Below are 15,868 nucleotides of genomic sequence, written 5' to 3' on the forward strand. Positions count from 1 at the left end.
TGTGTAGGTTTAGAAATGGTAGAATCAGCATTTGATAACCATTTCATGGTTTGCATATTGTTAAGGGGGCCTTGATAGCATGATGTTAGTTTCCCCCACCAGAGTGGAGCATCAACACACACAATGACCCCAGTTAGAGGAAGTAGAGAAGGTAAAATCCAAAGCAACGCGCATGCGCGGAACCTACTTGAGCTAGCCTAGCCCTAGCTTCCGACCCGGCCAACATGGAGAGAAAAGGTAATCTTCACTCAGATATAACAGATAAACAGATATTTAGAATGACATTTTTATAGTAATATAAGGTATTTTAAAGAACAGGGTTTATATAGTTTTAATGTGTAAGTTCACTGTGAACCCTCGAACTATAGAAAATGTGTATTGTAATTGTATGTCAGTTGTGTCACGCACTAACTAGGCTAGCTAGCTAACATGCTAACATCTAAAGCACCCTCAACCTGAACCATTGTAGTTGGCTAGCTTTCTAGATTCAATTCACTGTATCTAGCTAATTGATTGAAATATAGATATTGGTTTAATGTGCTGACATGGATATCGTAGGCTAGTGTAGCTAACTAGCTAGCTACCTAGATATATAGCCTATATAATATAGATATATTGCATGCAAACCTAGTTTTAACCACAATCTCGTCAACTCTTCAACCATAATAAGCATAGCTTCCAGTTTAGTCGTTGCAATCCGTCTGTATGAGTTTGTATATCTAGAATAATCTTGTGTTTCTTGGTAGATACTATCAAGGTTAACTATCAGACATTCATTTTTCTAATCATGGCAGTTTTGGCACTCCAAGCAAGGAAGAAACGGGCAAAAGCAAAGAAGACCAACAAGAAGTAAGATATGCAGTTATTATTATTATTATTATTATTATTAATTACTATTATAATGTGCTGCTCAATAGGTATTTTCCCCCCGAGGTGCCCACCAGACACCCAACCCAACTGGTCCTACTTAGCTAAATGACATTTGGTTTGAATGAGCTGAAACACTTTCACAGAGAAAGGTGTCCTCTTTTGGGGTGGTTTGTGGAAACACTTTCACAGAGAAAGGTGTCCTCTTTTGGGGTGGCCTGTGGAAACACTTTCACAGAGAAAGGTGCCCTCTTTTGGGGTGGCCTGTGGAAACACTTTCACAGAGAAAGGTGCCCTCTTTTGGGGTGGCCTGTGGTCTGCAGTCTGACTTATGCAGGTCACAGCTGTATGTTGGTCTGCAGCAGTCCACACATTCTGATGTGGCTATTCACATTACTGTTTTTTCGCTTCCCTCTGGAATATGTAGGGGTGGGACGTCTGCCCACCTCCCTTGTTCTCTGTAAAGCGCATTGTGTTGCCTCTGGGTATGAAATGCGCTATACAAATAAAGCTTTGATTGATTGATTGATTAGGTCATTCATTGGTTGACCGTAAAAGGGAGGGTAGGTTGTAATGTTGGCTATTGGCCTGCCTACACAATTATTTTATTTGGGATCATCAAAGCATCCCTAAACATTTCTTAACTTTGCATTTGTTACATTTATTCATCCATCCATCCATTGTATTTCATGGTATCCTTCAGTTTTTCTATCAACAGCTATGGCTTGGGGCACCTGTTGGTAGATTGCTTTTGTTTTGCTGTAACAAGATGCATCATGGTATGTGGTGTTGTTGTGCCCGTGTGGTAGGCTGTTGTGATGTACACTCTAGAATGCAGGCTAAAATGCAGAAGTGTGCACACAGGTGTGTGTGTGTGTGTGAATAACATCACATGCTTGAATTGATGTTGTCAATGAGGAACTGAAATTGTCACACACAGGCCTATTACAGTGTCACAAAGAATAGTCCACCCAAAATCACATCTTAAGAGATGTGATGATAGGAATGTCATAACGGGTAGTGTGTGGAGATCATGTGGGCACTGGGCAGACATGGCACCAGACCTGGGTCAAAATACTAGTTATAATAATTTGAATTATTTATATGTGCCTGTTTGTTCTTGTCTGGCACAATGGAACAATGGTCTGTTCAGAAAAGCAAACCCCACCCACCTGGCTCTCCAGGTAGACCGAAACAAACAAACAAACAGTAAAGTAATTGAAAGGATAAAGTGCATTTAGACGCAGGTCTGCAGGGAACGTGACGGACTATGAGTCACGACTTGCTTCTGAAAACACTGCCTTTAAAGCTACAGTATGCAAGATGTTTATACGATTTTAAAAGTGAAATATATAAATCAAGAGTGATGACTGATTGAGCTCCTCTCTGAAAACTGTATCTTTGTATATCACCATCACGGTTTGGCTCTGCTACAGTATGTCTAATATTTGGTGTCAGGGAACTACAGTGAGGTTAAAAATACAAACCCCAAAAGCAGCAGCTGAGGGTGCCTATTCCCATGGAGGTGTGTGGCCACACCTGACTTCAAGCGTACGCACACTCTGAGATTCAATCAGCAACACAACATTCGTTTATGACCCACAAACCGTGAGTGTGAAGTACACTGAATTCACCTCGCAGCTAGCTCATCTAGCTCTTAGCAGTGTAAAGGTTACACACTGTAGCTTTAAGCGTTGGATTTCTCCTGAGCTAGCTACTGTAATAGTGTTCCCACTACTACAGTAATGGTTGTTGTGGTTGACCTAACAGCCACACCATCCCCGGCATCCTCCAGAGCCTTACGTAATAACGCATCGCTTCTATATTTAAATTGAGAATGACGAAGCCTGCATCTCAACCCAGGGAAACGTGACATTCTATTACGAATAGCTTCGTTTCTTTCCGATGATCTAAACAATGTGATTCGTTAGAATTGATTGGGTTACGGGTTCGAACAATGGTGCACCACAGACGTCCTCGACAACGGCTTTATTTTTAGAAGTGTGAGAAATCTCGCTCGCTTCAAACTAAGACGTCTTGAATTGAAAGGGCAACAGTCATGTATCAAATGTCAGGGTGAATGCCAGGCTACTGTCAACGGCTCTGGAAAATATTCCTCATCCCTGGAAAAAGTGAGTCTGGAATTGAGAGCAATGTTGATAGAAGTACAGCGTTTAGCAGGATGCAATGTTGAAAATAAAATGGTTTTGTCATTTGAGCTTGCGCACGGTTTACAGCCTGGGGTGAGAGACACAATGGAATAGTGTCAAAGGTGAGCAAATGTCAACTTGCTTGGTGTGTGTGTGTGCATGTGTGCGTGTGTGTGTGTGTGTGTGCGTGCGTGCATGTGTGTGTGTGTGTCCTCCAGGCAGCCAGCCCATCCCAGGGGTGCAGTGCAGCAGCAGCCCCAGCCAGATGCGTCTCCCCAGGAGCCCGAGGAGGAGATCCTGGGGTCTGATGACGAGGAGCAGGAGGACCCCAATGACTACTGCAAGGGTGAGAGCCCCCCCTAACCTAGCCTGACCCCCCCCCCCCAACCTAACCTAACCTAGCCCCCCCAACCCAACCTAACCTAACCTAGCCCCCCCCCCCCCAACTTAACCTAACCTAGCCCCCCCAACCCAACCTAACCTAATCTAGCCCCCCCCCCAACCTAACCTAATTTAGCCCCCCCCCCAACCTAACCTAACCTAGCCCCCCCCCCAACCTAACCTAACCTAGCCCCCCCCCCAACCTAACCTAACCTAGCCCCCCCCCCAACCTAACCTAATTTAGCCCCCCCCCCAACCTAACCTAACCTAGCCCCCCCAACCTAACCTAACCTGGACCCCCCCCAACCTAACCTAACCTAGCCCCCCCCAACCCAACCTAACCTAACCTAGCCCCCCCCAACCCAACCTAACCTAACCTAGCCCCCCCACAACCCTAACCTAGCCCCCCCTAACCCAACCTAACCTAGCCCCCCCCCCCAACCCTAACCTAACCTAAGAGCACCCAGGATCTGCATGATACTGTGCATCGTAAACAAAAAAAAGAGCTGTAAAACGATTTGGGGGCCTATCTCTGGCCAGCTAGGTACAGTTACTAGGTTATTCATTAGCTAATGTTTCTTTCGTGTTGACAGGTGTCGGTGAACCTATGTATTCACAGCAAGCAAACTTGTCATCTAAAGCTAACTGGGACTTAGCTAACTGCGATACTCTATGGTGACTAGCTAACGTTAGCGAGCTAATGTGGCTAACCGTATTGTGCCAGACAGCAAACAGCTTAACATTTATTTGAGATTGCTGGCTAGCATAACCATAAATATAGTTTTTACAACTTGTCAGTTGATATGTTGCACAGTAAACGAGCTGTGTAATATAATTAGGGCTAGGTTAGGTATGTAGTTAGCAAAGTCAACTTGCCCAGCTGGCATGGTCATAGGGCTCATTCATAGCTAGCGTAGTAGTTTATTTATCTATGGGTGGCTGCTTGTTACGGTAGATTGATATTTTCAGTGGGGGGCAGGACTATAAGTGCATCTGTTCTGTGGAGCTGCGCCACCAGGAATCTGCTCTAACCACTGTTTTTATTCACCACCATATCATGTTATTATGCAGATTAAATGTACTGTATGTCTACACGTAGACTGTAGCCTGTATATTTTTTGGCTTGTAAAAAAAAAAAAAGGTTAGGCGGGTAGAATTCTTCATCTGCCAGATGTTTATTTGGCTGTTGAGCTACAAAAAAGTTTATTTCTTCCCCTGCTCTCAATCTCTCTCTCGATCTCTCTTTATCTCTCTCTATCTGTATCTCTCTCTCGATCTGTATCGCTCTCGATCTGTATCTCTCTCTCTCTCTCTATCTCTCTCTATCTGTATCTCTCTCTCGATCTGTATCTCTCTATCTGTATCTCTCTCTCTCGATCTGTATATCTCTATCTGTCTCTCTCTCTTGATCTCTCTATCTCTCTCTATCTGTATCTCTCTCGATCTCTCTTTATCTCTCTCTCTGCATCTCTGAACTGTGTTTTCTCTCCCTCACCTCGTCTAGGTGGTTATCACCATGTCAAAATAGGAGACCTCTTAAACGGGAAGTACCACGTGATACGGAAGCTGGGATGGGGCCATTTCTCCACCGTCTGGTTGGCCTGGGATATCCAGTAAGAACACCAACATGATCGCTTGTTTTCTTCGAGCAAAATCTCAGATTGATTGATTATTTTTGGTAGCCTGCTCAGATGGACGTGTGTCTTGTGAAGTGTACTACTTCCTGTGTGTGTTTGCAGGGTGAAGAGGTTTGTGGCCATGAAGGTGGTGAAGAGTGCAGAGCACTACACAGAGACGGCCGTGGACGAGATCAAACTGCTCAGATCTGTGAGTAGCCGTCTACTGAGCTGGCCGTGGTCCAAACACGATCCTAACTCATTCCTCTTGTCTGGCACAAAGGAACCTATGATCTGTTCCCAAAAGTGCAAACCCCGCCCACCTGGCACTCAGCAGACTCAAGCAAACGCTAAAGTTGTTGAAAGGATTTCAAATAGCATTTCGACAGAGGTGTGCTCTCTGGTGAAGAGAGTAACCAAGTGCTGGCATATCCATTAATTTACATCATATCTCAGTGATCAGGATTAGGGTTGCACATTTCAAGGAATTTCATTAATCGATAGCTGTTAACCTTAACAAACGATAGTCGATTAATCGATAAGAACGTCCCGCGCTGGACTGCGCTTTGCTCGCTTCATTTTTGCGTCGTCTTCCGCTGTGTCGTTGAAATTTCCCGGCATCCCAATTAGCCTTCACTACATGGCGTGGCGCCCTCATGTGCAGTCAGACCTGAAATCAGGATTACATTTCACACAACTCCCGTTGATAACGTTCGTTCCCCCCCAAAAAAGTTCTGTTCCATTAACAAGCAATTAATCGAATAACCAAATCTTACTCGAGTAAATTCTTATCGGCAATTAATCGATAGTGGATTAACTATTAACATCCCTAGTCAGGATCTTGGGTTTTATTGTGGAACGCTTCTCCAGGGAGACTCGGAAGCGCTGGTGTCTGAGTCCGCTGTCCTGTGGTCTGATGATGTCATTTGTTTGTGTCCAGGTCAGGAACACAGACCCAGATGACCCCAACAGGGAGATGGTGGTTCAGCTGCTGGACGACTTCAAGGTCTCCGGGGTCAACGGGACCCGTATCCTTGGTGGTGCACGTCATGCTCCAACCGTGTCCCCTGAAGGCTATTCTGAGCCAGCCCATGTATATTGCCCATGTATATTTTTTACCCTTTGTCTTGTGATTTAAATTCTGAAACGTTGTATAAATCCGTATTGAACAAAAATCTGTATTTAACAAAACTCAATCTGGAAGTGCTCTAAAAAAAAAAAGAAAGTTCTCTGGCCAAGGCAAGGCTAGTTTATTTGTAGCACATTTCAGCAGCAAGGCAATTCAAAGTGCTTTACATGAGACATTAAAAGCATCAAGACAAAGTGCAAGAAACACATAAAAGGTCATATAAAATGAAAAGCACAAAAAAGGAAATTTAGAACAAAATGCAGGACAAATAAAATACAGGAATAAAAGTTACAGTGCAGTGTATGAATGAATAATTATTTGATTTAATATAAAGCAGCGGCAAAAAGAAAAGTCTTCAGTCTTGATTTAAAAGAACTGAGAGTTGCAGCAGACCTGCAGTTTTCTGGAAGTTTGTTCCAGATATGTGGAGCATAGAAACTGAAGGCTGCTGCTTGTTTTGTTAAAGGGTTGTGCCTCTCCCAAAATGTCACACCTAGCTGAGGTTCTGCATTCTTGTCACGGTGTAAACGGGTGATCTGGCAGGTGAAGGCAGACCTCCACCAATCACAAAGCTTCTCTGTATCTCCGTGCTGCTGGTCCAGCTGCTTAGAACCCTGAGGAGGTGCGTAGAACGACTCCGCCCTTTAGAACAATCTGCCCCGGGGGCGGGGAAACGCATTTGTGTGGAAAGATCACTTTAAACATTAACTGATACTACTGAACTACTTTTTCATTTATCTACACTTGCAAAGTTGTCCGTCAAGAGAGGGGATTCCAGTTCATGAATATGTATACGCTCTGAATTTCATGGGAGTAATTCAAATCGTTATGAATTATTTCATATCATAGCCTGCAGTAGATGTCAAATGTAGGTTACATGATAGACATGAATCAATTCCCAGCAGATGATCTGAACCCTGAGGCTTAGAAACTTTGTGTCAGTCGGGTTCAGATCATCTGTTGGGAATTGATTCATGGGTGAGTGTTTCGCAATCTTTTTTTAAACCGGCAGAACATTTGCTACCTAAAAATGTGTCAGAATGCATCATGGGAGCGCCTTCCTGGACACTCCCGGGCAAAATATAGACCAGGAAAAATATATGTGCTACACTGGACACAGATTAAGTATATTGCTACTGTAGTTCAAAAAACGACTACTCCATTGAAGAAGAGAGAGAAAGAGAGAAAGAGGGAAAGAGAGAAAGAGAAAGAAAGAAAGAAAGAAAGAAAGAAAGAAAAGAAAGGAAGAAGTAATACTTTATTGTCATTTGTTGCATTGGACAACTGAAATTCGGAAAGCCCTTAATTCTAGACTGGCATTCCTGAATCAACTACGAGGACAATTCTGTGGCTGGTCGTCTGACTGAACACTCCTATAGCACAGCTACCCTCAGCGTTGGGACACTAGCACCTTTACTGCCATTTTACACTGAGACTGAACACTCCTATAGCACAGCTACCCTCAGCGTTGGGACACTAGCACCTTTACTGCCATTTTACACTGAGACTGAACACTCCTATAGCACAGCTACCCTCAGCGTTGGGACACTAGCACCTTTACTGCCATTTTACACTGAGACTACACTTAAAGATGTTTCTGCCAAGATGAAAGACTTCATGGATTTGGACTGGCCTGGCGTAATTGTGAAGAAATGACATACAAACACCTTCTAATGAGTGCTAAGCCTGTTTCTCCTTGACTAGCGTCTCTCTTGAAGACGTGTGTATGGTGTTTGAGGTCCTGGGGCACCACCTACTAAAGTGGATCATCAAGTCCAACTACCAGGGCCTTCCTCTGCCCTGTGTCAAGAGCATCATTCGACAGGTGACTGGACTCAAATGTCACCACTTTGTTTTCCAAGCTATAAATACCTTGTTTTTATGACTTAATCTGTCCTAATCATTCAACCCCATTGTCTAAGTCTTGTTGATTTTCTCTAACATTCCTTAAACCTGTATTAAAAGTGAAATGTGACACATATCAGGTTCCAATCCATGGTTTTCGTTGTCACATCGTCATTTAGATTTCTCTAACAAAAACAAGGAAGTGAACACTGCTGTGTCTTGTGCACGTGCACACACACACACACACACACACTCACTCTCACCTGCGCACACACACACACACACTCTCTCTCACCTGCACACACACACACACACACACACACACACACACACACACACACACACACACTCACCTGCGCACACACACACACACACACCTGCACACACACTCACCTGCACAAACACTCACCTGCACACACAAACACTCACCTGCACACACACACACACTCTCACCTGCGCACACACACACACACACACACACACTCACCTGCACACACACACACTCACCTGCACACACACACACACTCTCACCTGCACACACACACACACACACACACACACACACACACTCTCACCTGCTGTGTTTGTGTTGGTTTCTCAGGTTCTCCAGGGCCTGGACTACCTGCACACCAAGTGTAAGATCATCCACACGGACATCAAGCCGGAGAACATCCTGATGAGCGTGAACGAGCCGTACGTGCGCCGGCTGGCGGCCGAGGCCACGGAGTGGCAGAAAGCCGGGGCTCCGCCCCCCTCAGGGTCAGCAGGTACGAGCTGCTCTGTAGGGCTGGGGATCCATTAGAATCTCAAGAATCGATTCCGATTCACAAGGTTCAGAATCGATTCATCACGATTCAATTCGATTCGATTCAATATCGATTCGGTTAGTGTTACTAAAACCTGTTTTTTTAGCTGTAACCTTTATTACATGACTGCCAAGTTATGCAACACATCAATACTAGGGCTGGGTATCGATACTGATTTCCAAAAATGAATGAATTAATCATTGAATGAATTGATGCCCATATATCGTGATACTTATCATATCGTGAGGTTCTTATCAATACCCAACCCTAGGCTGTACACACACAGCCGCACACACACACCCGCACGCACACATACAGACACACACTCGCACTCAAAGCATGCGCACACACACACACACACACTAGAGCACAACAATGTAATGGATGCTATGATCATCTTAGCCCCTTCTCTTTTTCTTTTCAGTGAGCACAGCACCAGCACCTAAACAAGTAAGTCACCTCACTGCAAATGCTTTTTTGCTTTTATCACCCCTTCAAAGTGACACTTCTACAGCTAAGTAGGGATGTCTCACTCCCCCCCGACTAATAAACCATGACAACGCTGGTGTCACACGCAACACCGTCTAGCCTACAGTAAGAGAGTGCTTACTTTAATCTGTAATGTTAGACCTTAGCCTGACGGTGAGCAGCACTGTTGTGTAGCCTATTTAAATGTGCTGTTGTACTGTCTACCTTCACGGCTTGCCTGCAGATGTGCAATCAGAGTAACATATAAACATTACACTTGGTCCTGTGTTTTATTTATAATCAGATTTAGTTTATTGCCATCCAGTTCTTCAACATGGTCTATAGAATAGAATAGAATATACTTTATTGTCCCCTCAGGGAAATTTGTCTTGGACTCGTTTGCTGCACAAATCAACTCTATACATAGAAACAGAGGAGGACAAAACATCACATGTCTCACATACATATACTACACACAACACATCACATGTCTCACATACATATACTACACACATCACATCACATGTCTCACATACATATACTACACACAACACATCACGTCTCACATACATATACTACACACATCACATCACATGTCTCACATACATATACTACACACAACACATCACATGTCTCACATACATATACTACACACAACACATCACATGTCTCACATACATATACTACACACATCACATCACATGTCTCACATACATATACTACACACAACACATCACATGTCTCACATACATATACTACACACAACACATGTCTCACATACATATACTACACACAACACATCACATGTCTCACATACATATACTACACACAACACATCACATGTCTCACACACATATACTACACACATCACATGTCTCACACACATATACTACACACAACACATCACATGTCTCACACACATATACTACACACAACACATCACATGTCTCACATACATATACTACACACAACACATCACATGTCTCACACACATATACTACACACATCACATCACATGTCTCACACACATATACTACACACAACACATCACATGTCTCACATACATATACTACACACAACACATCACATGTCTCACATACATATACTACACACATCACATCACATGTCTCACATACATATACTACACACAACACATCACATGTCTCACACACATATACTACACACAACACATCACGTCTCACATACATATACTACACACATCACATCACATGTCTCACATACATATACTACACACAACACATCACATGTCTCACATACATATACTACACACAACACATCACATGTCTCACATACATATACTACACACAACACAACACATGTCTCACATACATACTACACACAACACATCACATGTCTCACATACATATACTACACACAACATATCACATGTCTCACATACATATACTACACACATCACATGTCTTACATACATATACTACACACATCACATGTCTTACATACATATACTACACACATCACATCACATGTCTCACACACATATACTACACACATCACATCACATGTCTCACACACATATACTACACACAACACATCACATGTCTCACATACATATACTACACACAACACATCACATGTCTCACATACATATACTACACACATCACATCACATGTCTCACATACATATACTACACACAACACATCACATGTCTCACACACATATACTACACACAACACATCACGTCTCACATACATATACTACACACATCACATCACATGTCTCACATACATATACTACACACAACACATCACATGTCTCACATACATATACTACACACAACACATCACATGTCTCACATACATATACTACACACAACACAACACATGTCTCACATACATACTACACACAACACATCACATGTCTCACATACATATACTACACACAACACATCACATGTCTCACATACATATACTACACACATCACATGTCTTACATACATATACTACACACATCACATGTCTTACATACATATACTACACACAACACGTTGTCCACAACATATTGCACATACAAAACACATTACACATATTACTCACAACACATTGTACATACACAACACAACACATTGCACATACTTAGACTTTTGCACACAACCCACATTGCACTTGCCCCAGTGAAAAAAAAACAAAAAACCACTACTACTAGGAATATGCACCATGCCCGAAGCAAATTCCTAGTATGTTGAACAACTACATGGCAAAAAACAAATTCTGATTCTGATTATAAAGAAGCACAGGACTGAGTGTAACGTTTATATTATTCTTATCTTACTCATTTATATTTTTCTTATCTTACTCGTTTATATTTTTCTTATCTTACTCTGAGGGCAATCTGTGGAGACACATCGCCAAACTGCCTCTGCAAATCGCTGTTATGAACCGATTGAGTCAGAGGGCCAGCCCTGATTTATGGTGCACACGTGTGTAGTTCATGACGTGTCACCAAACGTGTGTGTGTGTGTGTGTGTGTGTGTGTGTGTGTGTGTCGCTACCCCTCACTGATCTAATCAAATCAGACTTTATTTGTTTAGCGCATTTCATACACAGAGGCAACACAATGCGCTTTAGAGAGACAGCTTTACTGCTCTCTCTCTGTTCCTCCTCACACACTAAACACGTCTCTCTCTGTTCCTCCTCACTAAACACGTCTCTCTCTGTTCCTCCTCACTAAAGACGTCTCTCTCTGTTCCTCCTCACACACTAAACACGTCTCTCTCTGTTCCTCCTCACACACTAAACACGTCTCTCTCTGTTCCTCCTCACACACTAAACACGTCTCTCTCTGTTCCTCCTCACACACTAAACACGTCTCTCTCTGTTCCTCCTCACACACTAAACACGTCTCTCTCTGTTCCTCCTCACACACTAAACACGTCTCTCTCTGTTCCTCCTCAATAAACACGTCTCTCTCTGTTCCTCCTCACTAAACACGTCTCTCTCTGTTCCTCCTCACTAAACACGTCTCTCTCTGTTCCTCCTCACTAAACACGTCTCTCTCTGTTCCTCCTCACACACTAAACACGTCTCTCTGTTCCTCCTCACTAAACACGTCTCTCTCTGTTCCTCCTCACTAAACACGTCTCTCTCTGTTCCTCCTCACTAAACATGTCTCTCTCTGTTCCTCCTCACTAAACACGTCTCTCTCTGTTCCTCCTCACTAAACATGTCTCTCTCTGTTCCTCCTCCTCACTAAACACGTCTCTCTCTGTTCCTCCTCACTAAACACGTCTCTCTCTGTTCCTCCTCACTAAACACGTCTCTCTCTGTTCCTCCTCACTAAACACGTCTCTCTCTCTTCCTCCTCACTAAAGACGTCTCTCTCTGTTCCTCCTCACTAAACACGTCTCTCTCTGTTCCTCCTCACTAAACACGTCTCTCTCTCTTCCTCCTCACTAAAGACGTCTCTCTCTGTTCCTCCTCACTAAACACGTCTCTCTCTGTTCCTCCTCACTAAACACGTCTCTCTTTGTTCCTCCTCACTAAACATGTCTCTCTCTGTTCCTCCTCACTAAACACGTCTCTCTCCGTTCCCCCTCAGACACTAAAGATGTCGAAGAACAAGAAGAAGAAGCTAAAGAAGAAGCAGAAGCGTCAGGCGGAGCTGCTGGAGAAGTGCATCATGGACCTGGAGGAGATGGAGAAGGTTCCGGAGCCCCGTGAGGGGGAGGAGGAGGAGGAGGAGGAGGACCTGGAGTCTCCCAGGGAGGAGCAGCGTCCCTGTGTCCCTCTGAGACAGGCGTCCCTACGGGAGATGGCCGACGAGGAGACCTCCGGTGAGTCGCCCTGGGGGGCGGGGCCAGGCGCTATTAGGAGATTCAACCAATGGAAGGCAAGGCTAGTTTATTAGTAGAGCACATTTCAGTAACAAGGCAATTCAGAGTGCTTCACATGAGACATTAAAAGCATCAAGAAAAAGTGCAAGAAACACATAGAAGGTCATATAAAACAAAATGGGGGGGGGGGGGGGAATCAGAACATTTCAAACAAAATGCAGGAAAAATAAAATACAGCAATAAAAGTTACAGTGCAGTGTATTAATTAATAATTATTTGATTTAATAAAAAGCAGCAGCAAAAAGAAAAGTCTTCAGTCTTGATTTAAAAGTTTGCAGCAGACCTGCAGTTTTCTGGAAGTTTGTTCCAGATATGTGGAGCATAAAAACTGAACGCTGTTTCTCCATGTTTTGTTTGAACTCTGGGGACAGAAAGCAGACCTGTGCCAGACGACCTGAGAGGTCTGGGCCAGGTTTCCCAAAAGCTTCTTTCGTTAGGAGGCTCTTTAGCCCATTCAGTTGACCAATCAGAGAGCTTGCCCAGACCAGTTGACCAATCAGAACGCTCTAAATGAATGGCCCAAGAGCCTCTTAACGAAAGAAGCTTTTGGGAAACGCAGCCCTGGATGGTTCATAACGTAGCAGCAGATCAGAAATATATTTTGGCCCTAGTGTGCCAACTCTGAGCTAAATCAGACTCACCTTTGCGACACTCGCAGTCTGTGAGCTTAACTTGGTCATCTCAGGTTTCATTACGTGTCTGGATGGTCAGATTAAGAGCTGTCTTGTGTCCTGTCTTGAACGCGCCCCTGTTCCCGATTCACCCAGAATGCAGTGCGAACACAGAGGTGATGTGGCTGGGACCAGAGGCGGCGGCGCCGGAGGTGAACTGCAACGGACTCCACCTGGAGGGGGGTGAGGAGGAGGAGGAGGAGGAGGGGGGGGAGGGGAGGAAGGCCCAGTGTCGAGAGGAGGATCAGCACAACGGCAACGCCGACGCGGCGGACGATCGGTCCGCCTCGGAGAAGCGTCACAGCGAGTCCCCGCGCCCCGAGTGCAACGGCCTAGAGTCCCCTGAGCCCAAGGAGCCGGCCCCGGAGAGGGAGGGCCGAGGAGGGGCTGTTAACAGGGGGGCGGCCGAGACGGCGCCCTCTGGTGGGGAGGAGGAGGAGGGAGAGCCGCAGCCGGAGGAGGAGCAGGAGCAGAGCAGGAGGCCAGGGGGAGAAGAGGAGGAGCCCGACTGTCAGTACGACGACCAGGAGAGCCTGAGGAACGGTCAGTGTGCTGATGTGATGACACGCTCTCTCTCTCTCTCTCTCTCTCTCTCTCTCTCTCTCTCTCTGTGCTCTCTCTCTCTCTGGGTAGATACCACGCCTCGTTCGTCCTCTTGGGTGTTAAAACCCCCCAAAAAAGGTTAACGCTATGATGATGTAGCCACGAAACAAACGCTCACATTGCATTGGTTGTTCTCTTAATGTGTGGGTTGTACAGAATAGGCTCACAAGCTCCACTACTTCCTGAAATTCTACAGGCATATTTATTTCCTGTCCTATACTAGTGGATGGAAGTGATTAATCAGGTGTGCGGCACACCTGATCACACCTGATTAATCACTTCCATCCAATCATATAGGACAGGAAATAAATATGCCTGTAGAACTTCAGGAAGTAGTGGAGCTTGTGCAAAGAGCCTATTGTTTTATCGGTTGAGCAAAGTAGACTTTGGTTAGAATATTGATGTCAAATGGACGACTCCCTCTTTTTCTGTCCTCAAATGCACACTTGGTGGAAGAGGTGGGTGATATGTGACGGAGTGTGACCAAACGTGACCCAGTTTGACTTTTAATTCCCGCAGCCAAGATGGCAGCAGGGAACCTCCTGGTCAACCCCCTTGAGCCACTCAACGCAGACAGAATCAAGGTCAAGATCGCTGACCTGGGCAATGCATGCTGGGTGGTGAGTTCCTGGCTGCTTCCTGCTCCAGTCTGTTATGTCAGATTAGATTAGATTAGATTCACGTTGTTGTCATTGCACGCCACAAGGCAGTGCAACGAGATTGTGCGTCTCTCTCTGTCCCCCAGACCAAGCACTTTACAGAAGACATCCAGACGCGGCAGTACCGGTCCCTGGAGGTGCTCATAGGCTCAGGGTACAGCACCCCCGCGGACCTATGGAGCACTGCCTGCATGGTGAGCCTGCGCTAGCAGCGCTAATACACGCTAATACACGCTAACCTGGCAACAAATCAAATCAAACTTTATTTGTATAGCGCATTTCTTTTTCTTTTTTTTTAATTCTTTTTTTATTGAAAATTCACACAAGCAGTCACATCACTCTCATCTCCAATAACTCGTAGTGCTCAGTTCTGAAACATAACAGTTGCTATACAACTTTCAAAGGCATGAGGACCGCTCAAGTAGCTAAGATTGAAATATAAAATACATTTATATAGGAAAAATATTTAAATAAATAAAAATAAAACACTCAAACACAACTGGAACAAGAACAAGAATTGTGGTGTACCTCCATTACACTCAAGTATAGGAAAAACATGTATAGCGCATTTCATACTCAGAGGCAACACAATGCGCTTTACAGAGAACAAGGGAGGTGGGCATACGACCCACCCCTACATATTCCAGAGGGAAGCAAAAAAACAGTTTCACCCAGGGGCCAGAAAAGTGAGCTGTAAAAATTCTTCCCTGACCCCTCTCAACAAGGCGATGGAGCAAGCTCCTGGAAAATGTTTGTCTATTGGCTAAGAACATTTACAGAGCAGTAAACATGGGCTAGATA

The 15,868-nt window shown here is 44.5% G+C and overlaps 1 protein-coding gene across 1 annotated transcript in view; it reads left to right on the forward strand.

The window, feature by feature from the left end:
* Window positions 1-202: 202 nt before the first annotated feature.
* The window catches only part of srpk1a (SRSF protein kinase 1a), a 21,182-nt gene continuing 5,516 nt past the window's right edge, over window positions 203-15,868 (forward strand). The window contains exons 1-14 of the mRNA XM_084461910.1: window positions 203-237; window positions 795-849; window positions 3,236-3,363; window positions 4,903-5,011; window positions 5,138-5,225; window positions 5,955-6,042; window positions 7,862-7,968; window positions 8,590-8,755; window positions 9,219-9,244; window positions 12,840-13,074; window positions 13,902-13,988; window positions 14,031-14,348; window positions 14,928-15,028; window positions 15,154-15,261. Of these exons, the coding sequence (XP_084318036.1) occupies window positions 225-237; window positions 795-849; window positions 3,236-3,363; window positions 4,903-5,011; window positions 5,138-5,225; window positions 5,955-6,042; window positions 7,862-7,968; window positions 8,590-8,755; window positions 9,219-9,244; window positions 12,840-13,074; window positions 13,902-13,988; window positions 14,031-14,348; window positions 14,928-15,028; window positions 15,154-15,261 (1,629 nt within the window). The 5' untranslated portion in view covers window positions 203-224. The remainder of the gene's footprint in view (window positions 238-794; window positions 850-3,235; window positions 3,364-4,902; window positions 5,012-5,137; window positions 5,226-5,954; window positions 6,043-7,861; window positions 7,969-8,589; window positions 8,756-9,218; window positions 9,245-12,839; window positions 13,075-13,901; window positions 13,989-14,030; window positions 14,349-14,927; window positions 15,029-15,153; window positions 15,262-15,868) is intronic.

Source organism: Borostomias antarcticus, assembly GCF_949987555.1.
Source record: "Borostomias antarcticus genome assembly, chromosome: 3".
NCBI classification, from domain to species: domain Eukaryota; kingdom Metazoa; phylum Chordata; class Actinopteri; order Stomiiformes; family Stomiidae; genus Borostomias; species Borostomias antarcticus.